General features: G+C 41.6%; 1 protein-coding gene across 1 annotated transcript in view; it reads left to right on the top strand.

Moving 5' to 3' along the window:
* iqck (IQ motif containing K) overlaps positions 1–21,784 on the top strand; it is a 118,859-nt gene that overhangs the window by 89,235 nt on the left and 7,840 nt on the right. The window contains exon 8 of the mRNA XM_060840089.1: positions 6,979–7,093. Coding sequence (XP_060696072.1) covers positions 6,979–7,093 — 115 coding nt within the window. The remainder of the gene's footprint in view (positions 1–6,978; positions 7,094–21,784) is intronic.

Here is a 21,784-nt window from a genome sequence, read left to right as displayed (position 1 = left end):
AGGTCTGTGGAGTTGTGGATAGTGATGAAGGATATTGTAGGTTACAGAGGGACATAGATAATCTGTAAAGCTGGGCTGAGAGGGGGCAAATGGAGTTTAATGCTGAAAAGTGTGAGTTGATTCACTTTGGAAGGTGCAACAGGAATAAAGAGTACTGTGCTAATGGTAAGACTCTTGGTAGTGTAGATGAGCAGAGAGATCTCGGTTTCCAGGTACATAATCCTTGAAAGTTGCCACCCAGTTTGATAGGGTTGTTAACTTTTATTGGTAGAGAGATTGAGTTTTGGAACCATGAGATCATGCTGCAGCTGTACAAAACTCTGGTGCAGCCACGTTTGGAGTATTGCATTACAGGAAGGATGTGGAAACTTTGGAAAGGGTTCAGAGGAGATTTACTAGGATGTTGCCTGGTATGGAGGGAAGGTCTTACGAGGAAAGGCCTAGGGACTTGAGGCTATTTTTGTTAGAGAGAAGAAGGCTGTGAGGTGACTTAATTAAGACATATAATATAACTAGAAGGTTAGACAGGTTGGACAGTGAGAGCCTTTTTCCTTGGATAGCGATGGCTAGCACAAGGGGACATAGCTTTAAACTGAGGGGTGATAGGTAGACAACAGATGTCAGAGTTAGTTTCTTTACTCAGAGATTAGTACGGGTGTGGAACGCACTGCTTGCAACAGTAGTAGACTCGTCAACTTTAAGGGTATTTAAATGGTCATTGGATAGGCATATGGACGAGAATAGAATAGTATAAGTTAGATGGGCTTCAAATTGGTTCCACAGGTCAGTGCAATATCGAGGGTCAAAGGGCCTGTACTGCGCTGTAATGTTCTATGTTCTATATACACTTATTCAGCTCATTGACCAGGATTTTAAGCAACAGCTTGAGATTCTCAACTGAAGAATGTGGTGCTGGAAAAGCACAGCCGGTCAGGCAGCATCTGAGGAGCAGGAATGAGCTAATTCCTGATGAAGGACTTATGCTTGATCTCCAGCATCTGCAGTCCTCACTTTCACCTAGTGAGATCCTCAGTCAGAAGGCAGGGAGAACTCAGTGTCTAGATACACCAGGCTGCAGTTGTTTTGAACACTAATAGCTAATGGATGCATTTGGTAATATTATATGAGAACTGGAGGCTTCTACTCAACTGCTCAACCAGTCACAGAGTTGCCATAATAGTGCTGAAAGACAGCGAATAAGGTTACCTCAAAGTACAACGGGATCTTGATCAGTTGGGACAATGGGCTGAGAAGTGGCAGATGGAGTTTAATTCAGATAAATGCGAGATGCTGCACTTTGAAAAATCAAATCAGAGTAGAACTTATACACTTAATGGTAAGGTCCTGGGGAGTGTTGCTGAACAAAGAGACCTTGGAGTGCAGGTTCATAATTCCTTGAAAGTAGAGTCGCAGGTAGACAGAATAGTGAAGAAGGTGCTTGATATGCTTTCCTTTATTGTTCAGAGCATTGAGTAGAGGAGTTGGTGGGTCATGTTCAGCTACATAGGACATTGGTTAGCCCACTTTTAGAATATTGCATGCAGTTCTGGTCTCCTTCCTATCGAAAGAATGTCATGTAAGTTGAAAGGATTCAGAAAAGATTTACAAGGTTGTTGCCAAGGTTGGAGGATTTGAGCTATAGGGAGAGGCTGACCAGGCTGGGGCTGTTTTCCCTCGAGCGTCGGAGGCTGGAGGGTGACCTGATAGAGATCTGTAAAATCGTGAGGGGCATGGATAAAATAAATAGACGAGGTATTTTCCCTGGGGTAAGGTAGTCCAGAACTAGATTAGATTAGATTACTTACAGTGTGGAAACAGGCGCTTCGGCCCAACAAGTCCACAACGACCCGCCGAAGCGCAACCCACCCATACCCCTACATTTACCCCTTACCTAACACTACGGGCAATTTAGCATGGCCAATTCACCTGACCCGCACATCTTTGGACTGTGGGAGGAAACCGGAGCACCCAGAGGAAACCCACGCAGACACGGGGAGAACGTGCAAACTCCACACAGTCAGTTGCCTGAGTCGGGAATTGAACCCAGGTCTCAAGCGCTGTGAGGCAGCAGTGCTAACCACTGTGGCACCGTAGATTTAGGGTGAGAGGGGAAAGATATAAAAGGGACCTCGGGGGCAACTTTTTCACAGAGGGTAGTGCGTATAGTAGATGGAACAAGATGCCAGAAGGAGTGGTGGAGGCTGGTACAATTACAGCATTTAAAGGGCATCTGGATGGGTATATGAATAGGAAGGGGTTAGAGGGCTATGGGCCAAGTGCTGACAAATGAGATTAGATTAAATTAGGATATTTGGCTGGCATGGATGAATTGGATTGAAGGGTCTGTTTTTGTGCTATACTCCCATTGAGTTAATGGTAGTGTTCCTGGGAGTATCATAAGAACATAGGAACAAAAGGAGGACATTCAGCACCTCTAGCCTCCAATGCCATTCTAAATCATGGCAGATCTTCTACTTTAATGCTATATTCTAGCACTGCCTCATATCTATTGATGTCATTAGTAATGAGAAATATATTAATATCTGTCTTGAACGTATTCAGTAACTGAGTTTCCACAGCCCTCTGGGTAGAAAATTCTCTGGGTCCACAACCCTACTGGTGAAGTTCACCCTCATCTCAATCCTAATGGTTTATGTTTCATTTTGAGATTGCATCCCCTCGTTCTGAACCTCACAGCCAGGGACATATCCTGAGTGCATCTGCCCTGTTTATATCTTTAAGAATTTTGTGAGTTTTTACAAGATCACATCTCATTCTTCTAAATTTTTTAGAACACAGTCTCCTCAATCTGACCTCATAGGACAATCCTTCCATCCCAGGAATCAGTCCGGTGAACCTCTGCAGTACTTCATCTGTGGGCCAGGTATATCCTTCCGTAGACAAGGGGACCAGAACTGCACACATACTCATGGCATGGTCACATCAGTGCTCTATTCAGTTGAAACAAATTTCTCTGCTACTCAAATTTCCCTGAGAAAAAGGTTAACCTTTAAAAGGCTACCTTTTGAATTGCTTGCTGCACTTGCTTTAGTGACTTAGGAACAAGGTGACCTTGGACATCAACAATTTCCTTATTACTTAAGAAGTATTCTGCACCCTTGTTCCTCCTACCAGCGTGAATAAGCTGACACTACTCAAACATTACATTTCACCTGCAATGGTCTGATTCCCATCAAGTTTCATATTATCTGCAACCTTGGAAAAATTACAATTGGCTTGCACATCCAAGTTATTGATATATATTGTGAACAACTGGGCCCAAACACTCTTCTTTGATTATTCACTGGTCACAACTTGCCAACTGCAAATGATCATTTATTATTCCTTTCGGCTTTCTGTCTGTTCACCAATCCTCAGTCTATGATAGTATGTTACCCCCAACCCCAAGCAATTTAATTTAATTTGAAAAAGTGGGACTTTATCAAAAATCTTCTAAAGATCCAAACACGCAGCACCCACTAGTTCCTCCTTCTCAAATATGCAGATGGAATCATCAAAAATTCTTTTTAAATTTGTCAAACATGATTTCTCCTTCAAACATTCAAGTTGACTATCCAATCAGACAAGCATTTTCTAAACATCCAGTAATCATGTCCTTTATAACCAATTATTGTATTTTTCCCGACTATTGATGTCTTTAGGTCCCTGATTCTCCCTCCTCTATTCTTAAACAATGAGGATACTTCTGCAACCTTCCAATGTGTTTGCATCATTGCAGAATTAATCAGGTTTTGAAAGTGATTACCACAGCATCCAATATCTCTATATCCTTCTCTTTCAACTCTCACTTGTGAAAATCAATGGATTCTAAGTATTTGTACACTTTCAGTCCCATTAATTTCTCCAGTGCTGCAATGCTATTAATACTAATCTCTTTCATTCCACAATTACACTTGACCCCTGGATCTTAATTATTTCAGGGAGATTTTGTTTTCCTCTGTGATGATAGTCACAAAGTACTACTTAACTTCTCTGTCAATTTTCTATTTCCTATTATCTCTGATCTGTTTGAACCTACATTTGTCTTTGTTAATCTTGTCCTTTTTACATACCTAGAGAAGTTGCCACAATCTGTTTTTTAATATTTCTTACTATTTTACATTCTTTCTCTTTTTTTTCTTTATAATTTCTTGGTCAAATTTTTCCGAATCCTAATATTCACCAATCCTCAGGCCTACAATGTTTTTGGCCATGATTTGGAGATGCCGGTGTTGGACTGGGGTGTACAAAGTTAAAAATTACACAACATCAGGTTATAGTCCAACAGGTTTAATTGGAAGCAGTAGCTTTCAGAGCGACACCCCTTCATCAGGTGATTGAAGGAGCAGTGCTCCGAAAGCTAATGTTTTTGGCAACTTTATAAGCCTCCTCATTTTATCTAATACTATCTATAATTTCCCTTGTTAGCCTTGGCTGTCTCTTTTTTGTTTGTTGGGTATTTTTGCATTAAAGGAATATATATAGATTTGAAAACAATCATTAATTCTTTAAAAGTAGCCATTGCCTATCTGCTATCAAATCTTCAAATAAAACAAAGAACTGTGGATGCTGAAGATCTGAAATGAAAACAGAAGTTGCTGGAGAAATTCAGCAAGTTTAACATCATCTGTGGAGAGAAAACAGATTTAACATTTGGGTCCAGTTATCCTTCTTCAGAACTGACAGGAGTTAGGAAAAGGCAGTGTACAGTATATGCTGATGACTGCGGATGGGGATAGAGGAAGGGCTGAGTGGATGGATGGAGACAAAATCCAGAGGGAGAGAAAGAAAATTAGGCAGACAAATAGAAATAAGCCGGGGAAGGAGAAAAGCTGACAATGGGGACCATGAGTAGGTGAAAATGGGTTGACTGAGCTGAATACAGCCCATGTCATGACAGGGCCTGGGGTGTGGAGGTGGGTAAAGAACATGGAAGGAGGTGTTCAGGTTTTAAAATTATTGAACTTGATGTTGAGGACTGAAGACTGCAGAGCCTCCAAACAGGAAGTGAGGTGCTTTTCTTCCAGTTTGCATTGAACCTGTCCATAAAAATGACCCCGAGCTTCCATTTACCTGCCACTTCAACATACCACCAACATGTCTGATCAGGCTGTTGTAGTGCTCCAGTGAGGCTCGGCGCAAGCAAAATTAAAAACCTTCATTTCAGGTTGAACTGTATCTTTTCCAGACTTAATGAAAAATTCTGTCATACTATGGTCATTATTACTGAAAGGTTAATTTACAACAAGATTATAAGTTAGCTCTTCCTCATTGTATATTACTATACTCTATCTAGAATAATGTTAGGTGTTCAACATATTGCTCCTACAAACTATCTCAAACACCTTCCAGAATGCTTCCTCCAAAGGACCTCATTAGGTTTATCAGTCTGTGATTTATCACTCCGTTAGGACTGCCTTGTAACAGGGTCCACCTCTCGACATTCCTCTCTAATGGCTATTGGCATCACTTGTGCATCAGAAATTGGATGTGCCAGTGCAGACACAGACCTCCCCATTAATAAATTCACTCATTTGAAAGGATTTTTCTGTGTCATCACCGCCAACATGACTCCCCACCCTTCCCCCATCTGTAATCACTCACTAATGAGTATGACTTCCACGAAGGAAATTATCTGTGTACTTACATGATCACCAAGATTCCTGAACAGAAAAAACTTCATGCTTTACACTCCATGTCCCACTGGTCAATGCTTCTGCAATCTACATGGGAAAACAGGAACATAGGAACAAATAGGCCATTCAGCTATTCCATCTCTCAATGAGATCATGGCTGATGTGTGGCCTAAAGCCACATACCTGCCTTTGGTCCATATCCTATAATAGCTTTGCTTAACCAAAATGTATTTATTTTAGATTTAAATTTAGCGACTGATCCTGCATTCACTGTCATTTGTAGAAGAGTGTTCCAAATATCAACCACTCTTTGTGTGTGGAAATGCTTCCTAACATCCTGATGAAGGGCTTATGCTCGAAACGTCGAATTCTCTATTCCTGAGATGCTGCCTAACCTGCTGTGCTTTGACCAGCAACACATTTGCAGCTGTGATCTCCAGCATCTGCAGACCTCATTTTTTACTCGAAGATCTCTCCTGAATGGTTTGGCCCTAATTCTCAGACTGTGCCCCCGATTCTAGAATCATTGGAAATAGGTTATCTTTATGTATCCTAAGATTTCAGATTGTTGTTAACCTTTCGATTTCTAGAGAATACAGACCTTTTTTATACAGGCTTTCCTCATAACATAACCCCTTAATTCCAGTTTATTATTCTAGTAACCTACGATGTACACTCTTCAAGGCCTGTATCCTGTCTAAGGTGTGGTACCAGACCTGCTCACAGTACTTTGAGTGGGCTGTAACCAGGGTTTGTGTAACTGCAGCAAAGCAACTGCATCCTTATACTCCAGTCTTCTAGATTAAGAGAGACTATACAAATGGGAGAGTTACAGAGAAGCTAGTTCAACTAGTTGGAACATCTATGATTATGAAGAATCCACAAATTAGAGACAGACTTTTCAGGAGTGAGGTTCGCCAGTATCTTCACATGCAAAAGGCAATATAGGTTTAGAACTTTCTTCTGCAAATCTGAATCAAACACATATGTTGGAGAAACTCAGCAAGTCTGGAAGCATCTTTAGAAAGAGAAACTGAACTAAAATTTCGAGTCTGATTTGATTCTTCTTCAGAGTTACGTGGAGTTAAGTTGTGAGTCTGCTGTAAATGCTGAAAGAGGCTTCAGGAGTTGCCCAACTCCTGTTCATGTAATATGCTTGAAGTTATGCTATTGAAGCATGAGTTCTAAATTGAAATAGCAGAAGAAAACAGAGCAACAAAACATCAGAACTGTTTAAATCAATTCCTTTCAAAGTGGCCCAAACAAGACAGGTTACCAAAATTTTTTAAAAACTTGAACAAATTTTTCATGTTTTTGAATGTGTCTGATTGTGCTCTCACAGGTTCGCTGTGATTCAGAAATACAAGAACTGCGGCAATGGCAGAAAGAACTAAGGGAAGAGAACAGAGGTTTTAAGGAAAAAATAATTAAATTTTGGGCTGATCAGGAATCTAAAGGTAAGATAAGTTTGTATCAAAACTTGAACTTCAGTGTATTGTATAAGATAATTCAACAGATTTCTAGAGAGTAATAATATTCTAAGGTAAATGTGACATTAAGTTACCATTTCTCCTTTTTCTGTCAGCACTAATTTGTTCCAGTCCAGCAAGATCATTTAGTCACTGTCGCATAGTTCCTTTCAATTGAAAATAACTCGCATTGTAATCCAGACCTGCCCTAATCCAGATATATTTGAAATTCTCCACATCAGTGGCTGAGCATTATTCTAAATAAAACTGGAATAAAGAGCTAATCTTCATAATAGTGATCATGAAATTACATTTATTTGGTAAATACCCATCTGTTTAATGAATGTCCTTCAGTGGAGAAAATCTGCAACCTTTACCAGGTCTGGCCTACATGTGACTCCATACTCAAAGAAATGTGATAAGCTCATAACTACCATCTCAAGTGGTCTAAAAGGTCATTCAGTTGTATTAAACATCTAATAAAGGGGGATTGAATAAGAATTAAATCAGACTGATCACCCTTTGTGAGTGTACTTATACCACTAGGACTGCAGTGGTTCAGAATGGTATCACCTGTTCGAGAGCATGTAAGGAATGGCTATTAGTATACTGCTCATGTTTCAAAAATAAATTATAAAGAAAAAAATGGTCTGAAAATATGGCAGCTTTCAAAATGGACAGACAATGACTCTACCCAAATTAACCCTTGAGATTATGCTGCAGTGAAACAAATACCAGGAGCACAAACGATGAGAGAATCTTGGTTCCTGCTTTGAAACCAGGAGTAAGGATGAGAACAGGAATTCCATTTCACAAGTCTACGTTGATTCTGCCAAAACAGAGTATGACTTTCTAAATGCCCTATTAGCTCATTCCTAATATTGTCATATTTTCCTTACTATTGATGTCAGGCTATATGGTCTGTAGGTCTGTATGGTGCTCCCTGCTTTCTTCATCCTTTCTCAAATAGCAGTTTTCATTTATTACAATCCAATCCATAACAATAATCTACTAGAGGATTTAGAGAATTCCAAGCGATGCAGTCTCATGCATCCTCAATCTCTGCAGCCACCTCTTTAAAAAGATCAGGCAGCAGGAATGTCTGTCCTTCTTCAGTACCTTCCTTCCTTCCTTCAACTGTGGTTCATTGCTCCCTCACAGGTAGCAATCAGCAAAACCAATTCATCTGTTGTAAACTTTCCCTTTTCATAGAACATTGAGCAGTACTGCACAGTACAGCCCTTTGGCCCACAATGCTGTGCCGAGCATTTGTCTTAATCTAAGATCTACATAACCTACACATTCCTCAACTTACTGCTATCCACGTGCTTGTCCAGCAGTCACTTCAATGTCCCTATTGTCTCTGACTCTACTACTACCACTGGCAGTGCATTCCACGCACCCACCACTCTCTGCGTAAAAGAACCTTCCTCTGACATATCCTCTGTACCTTTCTCCAGTCACCTTAAAATTATGCCCCCTTGTGACAGCCATTTCTGCCCTGGGGAAATGCCTCTGGCTATCTACTCTACGTATGCCTGTCATTACCTTGTACACCTCTATCAAGTCACCTCTCTTCCTTCCTCTCTCCACTGTGAAAAGCCCAAGCTCACTCAACCCTCATAAGACAAGCCCTCCAATCCAGGCAGAATTCTGGTAAACCTCCTTAGCACCCTCTCTAAAGCATTTACATCCTTCTTATAATGAGGCAACCCAGAACTGGACACAATATTCCAAGTGTGATCTAACCAGGGATTTATAGAGCTGCAGCAAAACCTCACAGCTCTTAAAGTCAATGAAAGCCAGAACACCATACGCCTTCTTAACAACCCTATCAACATGGATGGCAACTTTGAGTGGTCTATGTACATGGACCCCAAGATCCTGCTGTTCCTTCACACTGCCAAGAATCCTGTCTTTAACCCCAAATTCAGCATTCAAATTCGACCTTCCAAAATGAATCACCTCGCATTTATCGAGGTTGAACTCTATCTATCACTTTTCAGCCAGCTCTGTATCCTGTCAATGTCTGGTTGTAGCCTGCAACAGCCCTCGACACTATTTACAACACCACCGACCTTTGTGTCATTGGCAAACTTACAAACCCACCCTTCCACTTCTTCATCCCAGTCATTTGTAAAAACTACAAAGAGTAGAGGCCCGAGAACAGATCCCTGTGGGACACCACTGGTCACTGACCTCCAGGCAGGATACTTTACATCCACTACCACCCACTGTCTTCTTTCAGCCAGACAATACTGTGTCCAGACAGCCAAATGTCCCTGTATCCCATACCTCCTAACTTTCTGAATGAGCCTACCATAGGGAACCTTATCAAATGCCTTGCTGAAATCCATATACACCACATCCACTGCTCAACCTTCATCAAAACGTCTTGTCACATCCTGAAAGACCTGAATAAGGCTTGTGAGACATGACCTGCCCCTCTCAAAGTCATGCTGACTATCTTTAATCAAACTATGATTTTCCAAATTGTCATAAATCCTATCCCTTAGAATCCTTTCCAGGACCTTGCTTACCAAAGATGCAAGACTGACTGGTCTGTAATTCCCAGGGATTTCCCTATTTCTTGAACAGAGGAACAACATTCGACTCCCTCCAATCATCCAGTACTACTCCCGTGGAGAGTGAAGATGCAAAGATCATCGCCAGAGGCGCAGCAATCTCATTCCTTGCTTCCCATAGTAACCTTGGATATATATGGTCCAGACCTTTCTTGATGCTTCCCACAATTTCCAACACATCCACTTTCTTAATATCAATCTGTTCAAACCTATTAACTTGGTCCACAGTGTTCTCACTATCAACAAGATCCCTCTCCCTAGTGAATACCAAAGCAAAAAAGTCATTTAGAGCCTCCTGCATCTCTTCAGACTCCAGGCACAAGTTCCCTCTACTATCCCTGATCAGCCCTATCCTCTCTCTGATCATTCTTTTATTCCTCACATAAGTGTAGAACGCCTTTGGGTTTTCCCTGATCCTTCCCATCAAAGCTTTTTCGTGCCCCCTCCTAGCTGTCCTCAGTCCATTTTTGAATTATTTCCTAGTTACTCTATAATCCTCTGAAGCTGTGCCAGATCCTTCCTTCCTCAACCTTAAGTAAGCTTCTTTCTTGGTCTTGACAAGAAGCTCCTCTTCTCTTGTCATCCAAGGCTCCTTCACCTTCCCATTTCTTGCCTGTCTCAGTGGTACAAAGTTATCCAACACTCGCAACAAGTGCTCCTTAAACAGCCTCCACTTTCTGTTGCACATTTCTTATAGAACACTTGTTCCCAATTTATACTCCACAGTTCCTCTGTTATAGCGTATAATTTCCCCTCCCCCAATTAAATACCTTCCCATACTGTCTGTTCCTATCCCTCTCCATGGCAATGGTAAAGGTGAGGCGGTTGTGGTCATTGTCACCAATCTGTCTCCTGGCCTGGCTAGTTTCTGAGCACCAAATCCAATATGGCCTCCTCCCCCTAGTTGGCCTATCTACATATTGAGCCAGGAATCCTTCCTGGACACACCTAACAAAATTGGCTCCATCTAGACCATCTGCACTAAGGAGGTTCCAATCAATATTGGGGAAGTTGAAGTCACCCTTAACAACAACTCTGTTGCATCTGCACCTTTCCAAGATTTGCTGTGCAATCTGTTCTTCCATCTCTCTGCTGCTATCAAGAGGTCGAGAGAAAACACCCAATAAAGTGACTGCACCTTTCCTGTGACTGACTTCCGCCCATACTGACTCAGTAGACAAACCCTCCTCAACAACCTTCTTTCCTGTAGCTGTGATGCATTCTTTAATTAACAATGCGACTCCCCCTCCTCTTTTACTACCCTCACTGTTCTTTGTAAAAGATCTAAACCCTGGAGCATCCAGCAACCATTCCTGCCCCTGTGAAATCCATGTCTCCGTTATGGCCACAATATCATAGTTCCAAGCTCTGATCCATGCCCTAAGTTCATCACTCTTATTCCTAACACTCCTTGCATTGAAACTGACACACTTTAACCCATCACTTTGCCCTATCAACTGTGTATCTTTCCTGACAGACTTTCTGCATTCCATTTCTGCCCTTTCGACAACTACCTTCTCCTCTCATCTGTAGCTCTGATTCCCATCCCCCTACCAAACTAGTTTAAAAACTCCCAAAGTGCTCTAGCAAATGTCCCACTCAGGACATTCTCACATAATTGTTAGAAACCCCAGAAGCTATTAAACCTCATGTAAGTGGTCTTTAATGATGGTCTGAGTGATAACTATTGCTGAGCAACTGATCTAAACCCTAAATGTTTAATTTAGTTTCATCTTTGTGAAATGTTGCGAAATGTTTTCCTAATAATTAGTTCCTAGATTTTTAAAGTAGGTTTTTAAGTAGTTTTAAAAGTTTTAGTATTTGTTCATGATATTTCAGCTCTTACAATAAAATCTTGTGCATGTCCCAGTCTTTGTCTTGCACACTATGAAATGTTTAAAAAGTGATTTTATTGTTAGTGCATTTCATTTCCTGGTTCTATGAGAATTATTGAATATGATTAGCTGCTTGGACATTCTGTAACATCATTACAGTTCATCTTTGGGAATTCCCAATAAAGAATTAAACAATAATTTGGGGTGGCACAGTGGCTCAGTGATTAGCACTGCTGCCTCACAGTGCCAGGGTCCCAGGTGGGATTACAGCCTCGGGCAACTGTCTGTTTGGAGTTTGTACATTCTCCCTGTGTGTGCGTGGGTTTCCTCCGGATGCTCCGGTTTCCTCCCACAGTCCAAAGATGTGCAGGTTAGGTGAATTGGCCATGCTAAATTGTCCATAGCATTAGGTGCATTAGTCTGAGGGAAATGTGTCTGGGTGGGTTACGCTTCGGAGGGTCGGTGTGGACTTGTTTCCACACTGTAGGGAATCTAATCTAATCTAATAAAAAGGAAAGGGAATAGGAGCCGGAGTAAATTCTACACACCATTAGGCCTGCATTAACTCCACTTTCCTGTCCACTCCTTAATTCCCTGATAAACCAAATTTCCCAGCTTTAAATATTCAACAATGGAGCATCCATATCCCTCCAGTATTGAGAATTCCAAGCATTCACAACCCTTGAATTGAGTAATGTTTCCTCGTCTTGATTGTCCCCTTGTCCTGAGACTGTTGCTCCATGTTTTAGATTACCTAGTCTCAACCCTCTTGAGGCCATTCAAAATTCGATACGTTTAAAATGAGATCATTGCCAGTTCTTCAAACACCATCTACAGACAGTTGCACATTGAGAGGAAACTTCCTTGCCACAGAACTCTCAGCACAGTTTTATTCAGGGTCAGCGGTAAGTATTATTGCTTTGCCAACTAAAAGCAATACCATGGACGCTGGAGGTTTGAAATACAAAAACAGAAAATGATGAAGAAACTCAACAGGACTTACAGCATCTGTGGAGAAAGAGCCAGAGTTAATGTTTCAAGTCCAGTATGATTTCTTCTGAACTCCTTGCTCTACCACTGACTGCAAAATTCAGGCCATCATTTGATTAAGAAAACTGAAACACACAGTTATAAATCCACATGTATAATGGCTGTTGAGAGTCATATGAGATAAATCATCTACCAGTTGTGATAAATACAACAGAGCTGAGTTAAAGCAGAATTGACAGGGCCTGAATAGTTTGGGATTATTCTGTAGTGGGGCTTGTTCATCATTTGCCGAATGTAATCTAACTGTGATATTCTATAATGTATCAATATGAAGTATCGGGAGGAGGAAACAATGAGCTGAACTCATAAAGGGGTGATTATAGAAGCTGAAGATGCACACTTTCAGGCTGTTAGTATAGCGAATGAGACTCTCATTGATAAATGCTTCTCTCATCCACCCACTGCATAAACCATTCTCTCAGATCTTCTTCATGCTTTCAAGAAGGATTCTTTTATGATGTTGCCTTGACATACTATGAAAAAGCCAATATACGGATAGACAACCCTTTATCCAAAATTCCAAAATCCGAAAAGCTCTGAAATCCGAAGGTTTTCTCGTGAAGTTTTCTTTCTCATCAAGAAGGTTGTTTGGCGTGCAAACGGTTAACCCAATTTCACACCCACCCGATGCATGTCACTCAGATGTGACATGGGTGGATGCAGCCCAGCACTGGCAGGCCTCAATTCTGTCTCAGGGCCCGTAGTAGTCATAGTGAGTTTGCTGTTCGGTAAGATTTTTAAAAATTTTACTGTTGAACTGTCACTTATTCCAAAATTCGAAAAGTTTTGAATTCCAAAAACCAGCTGTTCCCAAACGTTTCTGATAAAAGAATGTGTGCCTGTACTATCATCTACTGATTATATCATCAAAAATCATGTGAAATCATTCTCTGAACAGCAGACTAGCTTGTTACGAGTTTTGTTCCCTAAACTATGAAATGTGATTATGCATGCATATTACCACTGTTTTGCACCATGTTGTTTCTCTTTCGTGATAGCACAGACTCATGTGATCTGTGGTCGAAAAGTGTGGCACTGGAAAAGCACAGCAGGTCAGACAGCATCTAAGCAACAGGGGAGTTGGCATTTTGAGCATAAACCCTTAATCAGCAATGTCTTCATCAGGTATTCCTGATGAAGGGCTTATGCCTGAAACATTAACTCTGCTGCTCCTTGGATGCTGCTGACATGCTGTGCTTTTCCAGCACCACACTCTCGACTCGGATCTCTCCAGCATCTGCAGTCCTCACTTTCTCCTCATATGATCGATAGCCCAAACTGGTGTTTCCTTGATGTGCTTTTCTGGCTCTGTCACTTCTCTGATTTGGCCTGATGTGAGTTACTTTCTTGTCACATGGGCATTATTTATGGACAAAGCAAATATAGTACACTGCTTCTGTTTTGGAGCAGTGTCCTCTGCCATTGATTTGCAAAACTGAAATCTCATCTTTATCTGCTACTCTGTTCTTTAATCATTACAAGCAAGAATATCTTTTTTACTTGATATGTGTTAACAAATGACAAGCAACTTATCTGGCACCAATAAATAACTAGTGTATGAACAGAGGGTCATTATTTCAGCTTTTTGGTTTTTCAGGAAGATCTTAAAAATGTAATTTTACGTTGTTTTCTCTTATTCTTCTTCATGAAGGTACATCATCATTAACTGTTGTTATTTCTACTGGAACCTACGCAAAAATAAAAATTTGGGATAATTATCAAATCCATTAGTGGTTAGACATTTGTGAATTATTCACTACTCTATGGGCAGAAATCAGGCTTAATTTGATTATATAGTGACCTAGAGAGAAAATTTCTGCTCTTTTCAGTTTGCAATATTAAACAAAATAAAAAATGTATTAATAATACCACCACGTGAACAGTGGAAATCTCACCCCTTCAAAAATGTAGAAATTTTATGATAATGGATTTAATAGTAAACATGGGCACAAACACATTTTAGCTGGCTTTTATAAAACATCTTTCCCCGTGCGTAGTGATTTGTTCATTATAAAATACAGTTTGAGCAATATAGTGAATTTCAAATATTTCTGTGTTGATCTTGACTGATGAATAAAACCTAGTTCCCATGGCTTTCATGTTTTATAATGTGCTTTACTCTGACAATGGAATACCTACTGTTTGACTTTGTAACATTTTAATAGTGTGTGTATGTTGTGTAGCTGCAAGACGTTGCTGCAATGTCAATGAGGAATGTGTACGCTGCTATTTTCAGCTGTTGTGTTAAATGTCTAATGAAAGTCAGAGTTCAGATTTCACTGAGTCAGACTCTATTCAAATCCATGTAGAAATAATTCTTCAAGGACAGAACATGGGTTTGAGTTGCCATGGCTGCATTCATTTAACTATTAAAGCTACAGAAGTGCCCTGATAAGGTTTGTTTAAAAATATGTATTGGAATCTGGGCATGATTCTCTAGACCCCTACTTATTCTCTGTGTTATCCTTGAAAAAGTGGTGTGGTGTGTCTCAGTCTCTCACATACTTTTGATGTGTCTTAGTCTGTGCAGTGGAAGTACTTATGGTATATTTGTAACTGGTCCAGTTGAGTTTTTAATCATTAAAGGGCATCTGTGAAGGTAGTTGAGCTTTCAGTGCTACTATTGTGGATTGATATAAAATACGTCTGTATGGAATTTGCACATTCCCCTGTGTCTGTGGGGTTTCCTCCGGGTGCTTCAGTTTCCTCCCACAGTCCAACGATATGCAAGTTAGGTGGATTGGTTATGCTAAATTGCCCATAGTGTTCAGAGATGTGTAGGCTAGGTGCAATAGCCACAGGAAATGCAAGATTACCGGGATAGGGTAGGAGGGGGGGGGGGTCTGAGTGGGATGCTGTTTGGAGATTCGGTGTGGACTTGTTGGGCTGAATGGCCTTTTCCCACACTGTGGAGGTTTGATGATTCTGTGAGAACGGATTGATCATGCTAACAGAGTCAAAGAGATATACAGCACAGAAAATGGTTCATCAAATCATCACAAGTGCACATCTAAGTACAGCTTAAATGGTGTAAGGAATTCTGCCCCCCCCCCCCAAAAACACACACACACACACACTTTCATTGGCATCATGTTCCTGACTCATACCAAATCCTTTACACTTCCTGTAAACCTCCTACCCCTTAAATCTATGTCCCACGGTCATTGGTCACTCCACTAAGGGGCAACGTTTCTTCCAGACTACCCTATGTCCGTCATAATTTTATGCATTTCACTTCCCTCCCCCCACAGCTAAATCTCCATTAGTCCAGGGAAAACAACCCCAATCGCTCTTCATAACTAAAATTCCTTAGCCCAGGAATCATCCTGGTAAATCTCCTCTGCACCCTCCTATAATGTGGATTCCAGAACTGCACACAGTACTTAGCTGTAGCTGAAGCAACATTTTATACTGTTACAATATAACCTCCCTGCTCTTGAACTTTATGTCTTAGCTAATGAAGGCAAGTATCCCATGTGTTGAGACATCAACTCCCCTGCTCCTCAGATGCTGCTTGACTTGCTGTGCTTTTTCCAGCTCCATGCTTTATGGACAACCACTTTATCTATCTGTCCTTGTACTTGAAGGGACTAGTGGATATGCACAACAAAACAGCAGATTGTACAGCTTTTACAGGAGACAATCAAATAGTTGAAAGAAGGTGGGGGAAGAAATATGAAACAAAATTTATGGCATGAGTGAAAGACATCAAATAACTTATAGTCATGCCCAAGCTTCTCCAAAGACTGGAAAAAAGTGGTAAAGAAAAGGAGATAGAGAATGGAGTATTTATACCGTTTCCAGGATGCTTCTTATTGAATATGAATAAAAGCTAACATAAGATGGAGCACTGCTGCATATAGTAATAGGAAATGAACAGAATAGGGAAGAATATTAAGCAGAGAGTGATAGCAATCACAGCATAATAAAGTTTAAGACAAAGATTTGAAAGGAATATATAAAACAATGACCAAAGTGATAAATCGGGGAAAACACTGAATTTAAGAAGACCATAATGGATCCAGGGAAAGAAATAGGAAAAAAACTAATAAAGAATTACAAACTGCAGTGAACAATCTAGGAAATGTTGTCTAGAGTCCAGAGAATGACTTCATGTTTGTAAATAAGAACAACTACCAAGATAAATAATGAAATCAGGTCAACATTGAAATTAAAAAGAGACACATATAGATTAGAGTATCCTTGAAAAAATTGTGTGATGTGTCTCAGTCTCTCACATAATTTTGATGTGTCTTTGTCTGTGCAGTGGAAGTACTCATGGTATATTTGTGACTGGTCCAGTTGAGTTTTTAATCATTAATGGGTATCTGTGAAGATAGTTGAGCTTTTAGTGCTGCTATTGTAGATTGATATAAAAACATCTGTGGAAACAGGTCCTTCGGCCCAACAAGTCCACACCGACCCTCCAAAGAGCAACCCACCCAGACCCATTCCCCTATCCTACGTTTTATTTTAACCCCTGACTAACACATCTAACACTATGGTCAGTTTAGCATGGCCAAATTCACCTAACCTGCTCATCTTTGGACTGTGGGAGGAAACCAGAGCACCTGGAGGAAACTCACGCAGATACTACAACTAGCAGGACTACAGAACTTAGATGTGATCTGTTGGTTGAGATCGCTTAGCATGCTGTTTGGCATGCAAGTAGCCCTCTTTGGTAGCTTCACCAGGTTAGCACCTCATTTTCAGATATACCTGGTGCTGTTCCTGACATACCCTCCTGCACTGTCCTTTGATCCCTGGCTTGATGGTAATGGTTGAGAGGGGGATATAGAGTCATAGAGATATACAGCATGGAAACAGACCCTTCGGTCCAACCCGTCCATGCTGACCAGGTATCCCAACCCAATCTAGTCCCACCTGCCAGCGCCTGGCCCATATCCCTCCAAACTCTTCCTATTCATATACCCATCCAAATGCCTCTTAAATGTTACAATTGTACCAGCCTCCACCATTTCCTCTGGCAGCTCATTCCATATACGTACCACCCTCTGCATGAAAAAGTTGCCCCTTAGGTCTCTTTTATATCTTTCCCCTCTCAGCCGAAACCTATGCCCTCTAGTTATGGACTCCCTAACCCCAGAGAAAAGACTTTGCCTATTTACCCTATCCATGCCTCTCATAATTTTGTAAACCTCTATAAGGTCACCCCTCAGCCTCTGACGCGCCAGGGAAAACAGCCCCAGCCTGTTCAGCTTCTCCCTACAGCTCAAATCCTCCAACCCTGGCAACATCCTTATACATCTTTTCTGAACCCTTTCAAGTTTCACAACATCTTTCCGATAGGAAGGAGACCAGAATTGCAGGCAATATTCCAACAGTGGCCTAACCAATATCCTGTATAGCCGCAACATGACCTCCCAACTCCTGTACTCAATACTCTGACCAATAAAGGAAAGCATACCAAACACCTTCTCGACTATCCTATCTACCAGCGATTCCACTTTCAAGGAGCTATGAACCTGTACGCCAAGGTCACTTTGTTCAGCAACACTCCCTAGGACCTTACATTAAGTGTATAAGTCCTGCTAAGATTTGCTTTCCCAAAATGCAGCACCTCGCATTTATCTAAATTAAACTCCATCTGCCACTTCTCAGCCCATTGGCCTGTCTGGTCAAGATCCTCTTGTAATCTGAGGTAACCATCTTCGCTATCCATTACACCTCCAATTTTGGTGTCATCTGCAAACTTGCTAACTGTACCTCTTATGCTCACATCCAAACCATTGCCTGGCCATGACGTTACAGATTGTGATGGAGTACAATTCTGCTGCTGTTGATGATCCACAGTGCCTCATGGATGCCCAGTCTTGAGTTACTAGATCTGTTCGAAGTCTGTCCCATTTAGCACGGTGACATACAACTCGCAAAAGCAATGTCATTTACAAAATACCTTGCAAGAACTGTAACAGACACTACATTGGACAAACAGGCAGAAAACTAGCCACCAGGATCCATGAACACCAACTAGCCACAAAATGACATGACCCTCGCGCACTAGTATCCTTACATACTGATGAGGAAGGACACCACTTCGACTGGGACAACACATCCACCTTAGGACAAACCAAACAGAGACACACATGAGAATTCCTAGAAGCATGGCATTCCAACCAGAACTCTATCAATAAACACATTGAGTTAGACCCCATCTACCACCCTCTGAGAAAAAGAACAGGAAATGACATCACCAGAGGAAATTACATCACCAGCCCAAAGAAACCCAAATATATAACTAGAAAGCAGGAATCATGTACAGTGCTTCACCTGAGGCCCACCAAAGATGTTACCTAATAGGGTGATGAAACATCTGGAAATGAACCTTCCAGCTCAGTGAGCAATCTACATCTAGAACGATGAAGGGTATTCACATTGTGAAGGTGGGACTTTGTTCGGTGGTCACTCTTACTGATACTGTTGTTGTGGTTCTGCTCGCCGAGCTGGAAGTTTTTGCTGCAAACGTTTCGTTCCCTGGCAAGGGAACATCATCAGTGCTGTTGGAGCCTCGTGTGAAGCGCTGCTTTGATGTTTCTTCCGGTATTTATAGTGGTTTGTTCTTGCCGCTTCCGGGTGTCAGTTTCAGCTGCAGTGATTTGTATGTGGGGTCCAGGTCGATGTGTCTGTTGATGGATGTTCTTGCCGTTTCTGGGTGTCAGTTTCAGCTGTAGTGGTTTGTATATGGTGTCCAGGTCAATGTGTCTGTTGATGGAGTTTGGGGATGAATGCCATGCTTCTAGGAATTCTCTGGCTGTTCTCTGTCTGGCTTGTCCTATGATAGTGGTGTTTTCCCAGTCAAATTCATGTTGCTGGTTGTCTGAGTGTATGGCTACTAGAGATAGCTGGTCGTGTCGTTTTGTGGCTAGCTGATGTTCATGGATGCGGATTGTTAGCTGTCTTCCTGTTTGTCCTATATAGTGTTTTGTGCAGTCCTTGAATGGTATTTTGTAAACTACGTTAGTTTGGCTCATGCTGGGTATTGGGTCCTTTGTTCTAGTGAGTTGTTGTCTGAGTGTGGATGTTGGCTTGTGTGCTGTTATGAGTCCTAAGGGTCGCAGTAGTCTGGCTGTCAGTTCTGAGACGCTCCTGACGTATGGTAGAGTGGCTAGTCCTTTTGGTTGTGGCATGTCCTCGTTCCTCGGTCTATCTCTTAGGCATCTGGTGATAAAGTTGCGTGGGTATCCGTTTTTGGCGAATACCTTGTATAGATGTTCCTCTTCCTCTTTTCGCAGTTCTGGTGTACTGCAGTGTGTTGTGGCCCTTTTGAATAGTGTCCTGATGCAGCTTCGTTTGTGTGTGTTGGGGTGGTTACTTTCATAGTTTAAGACTTGGTCTGTGTGTGTTGGTTTCCTGTGTACCCTTGTGGTGAATTCTCCGTTGGGTGTTCTCTCTACTAACACGTCTAGGAATGGGAGTTGGCTATCCTTTTCCTCTTCTCGTGTGAATCGGATTCCTGTGAGTGTGGCGTTGATGATTCGGTGTGTTTTTTCTATATCTGTGTTTTTGATGATTACAAAGGTGTCATCAACATATCTGATCCAGAGTTTGGGTTGGATTTGTGGTATGGCTGTATGTTCTAACCTTTGCATAACTGCCTCTGCTATGAGTCCCGAGATTGGTGATCCCATGGGTGTTCTGTTGATTTGTTCGTATATCTGATTGTTGAATGTAAAGTGTGTGGTGAGGCACAGGTCCAGCAGTTTAAGTATGCCGTCCTTGTTGATAGGTTCGGCCTCCTGTGTTCTGTTATGTATGTCCAGTAGGTTGGCTATTGTTTCTCTGGCTAGGGTTTTGTCAATTGAAGTGAACAGTGCCGTCACGTCGAATGATACCATGGTTTCTTCTTTGTCTATGTGTGTATTCCTGATGACGTCCAAGAATTCCTGTGTTGATTGTATGGAGTGTTTGGATCCGCTGACTAGGTGTTTCAGTTTTTGTTGTAGTTCTTTGGCCAGTTTGTATGCTGGTGTCCCTGGTAGTGATACTATGGGTCTGAGTGGGATGTCTGGTTTGTGTACTTTGGGTAGTCCATAGAATCTGGGGGTGTTGTTGCTTTCAGGTTTCATTCTTTGCTGGTCCGCTTTGGTTATCTGTCCGTTTTTTTGTAGATTCCTTAGTGTGTTGTTTATTCTATTGGTGATACTGATACTGTCATGTACTGATGCATCTGCAGCTGGCAGATTGGTAAGGATGAGGTCTGGTATGGTTTTGCCTCTTGTTGGTTCCCTCACCACCTGCCGCAGACCCAGTCTAGCAGCTATGTCCTTTAGGACCCGACCAGCTCGATCAGTCATTCTGCTGCTGAGTCATTCTTGGTGGTGGACATTGAAATCCCCCACCCAGAGTACATTTGTGTCCTTGCCATCCTCAATGCTTCCTGTAGATATTATTCAACAGGAAGGAGTACTGATTCATCTGCTGAGGGAGATCAGTATCAGCAGGAGGTTTCCTTGCCCCCCCATGTTTAACCTGGAACCATGAGACTTCATGGGGTCCAGAGTCAATGTTGAGGACTCCCAGGCAGCTCCCTCCTGACAGTATCACACTGTGCTGCCACCTCTCCTTCATCTGTCCTGCTAGTGGGACAGAACATATTCAGGGATGGTGATGGTTGTGTCTGGGACATTGTCTGAAAAGTATGATTCTGTGAGGATGACTGTGTCAGGTTGTTGCATGACTACTCTGTGAGACAGCTCTCCAAATTTTGGCACTAGCCTCCTGACGTTGGAAGGGTGGTCTTTGCAGGGTCGACAGGATTGTTTCTGCCATTGATGTGAGGTATTGCATTCATTTTAATTTCTTCATTGAGACGTTGTAATAAATGATACAACTGAATGGCTTACTAGGCCATTTCAAAGGACATTGCTGTAGCTCTGGAGTGACATGTAGGCCAGACCAGGTCAGGTTTACAGATTTCCTTCCCTGCGGGATATTAGTGAATCCAGATGAGTTTTTCCAACAATAACAATGGTTTCATGGTAACCTTTAGAGTCTTAATTCTGGATATTGTATATTGAACTCAAATTCAACCATCTGACGTAGTGGGATTCAAACAGAACATTCACTAAGTTACCGAATTAATAGTCTAGCAATGACATCACTCATTCCTCAAAGAATTAAAGATAATTAAAGAAATTAGGGCAGAGATATAAGGGCTTGATTACAAATATGGTGTACACATATTAAAT

The sequence above is a fragment of the Hemiscyllium ocellatum genome, chromosome 20 (assembly GCF_020745735.1).
Source record: "Hemiscyllium ocellatum isolate sHemOce1 chromosome 20, sHemOce1.pat.X.cur, whole genome shotgun sequence".
Taxonomy (NCBI): Eukaryota; Metazoa; Chordata; class Chondrichthyes; order Orectolobiformes; family Hemiscylliidae; genus Hemiscyllium; species Hemiscyllium ocellatum.
The sequence above is the reverse complement of the archived record's forward strand: the minus strand, read 5'-3'. Positions and strand labels throughout refer to the sequence as shown.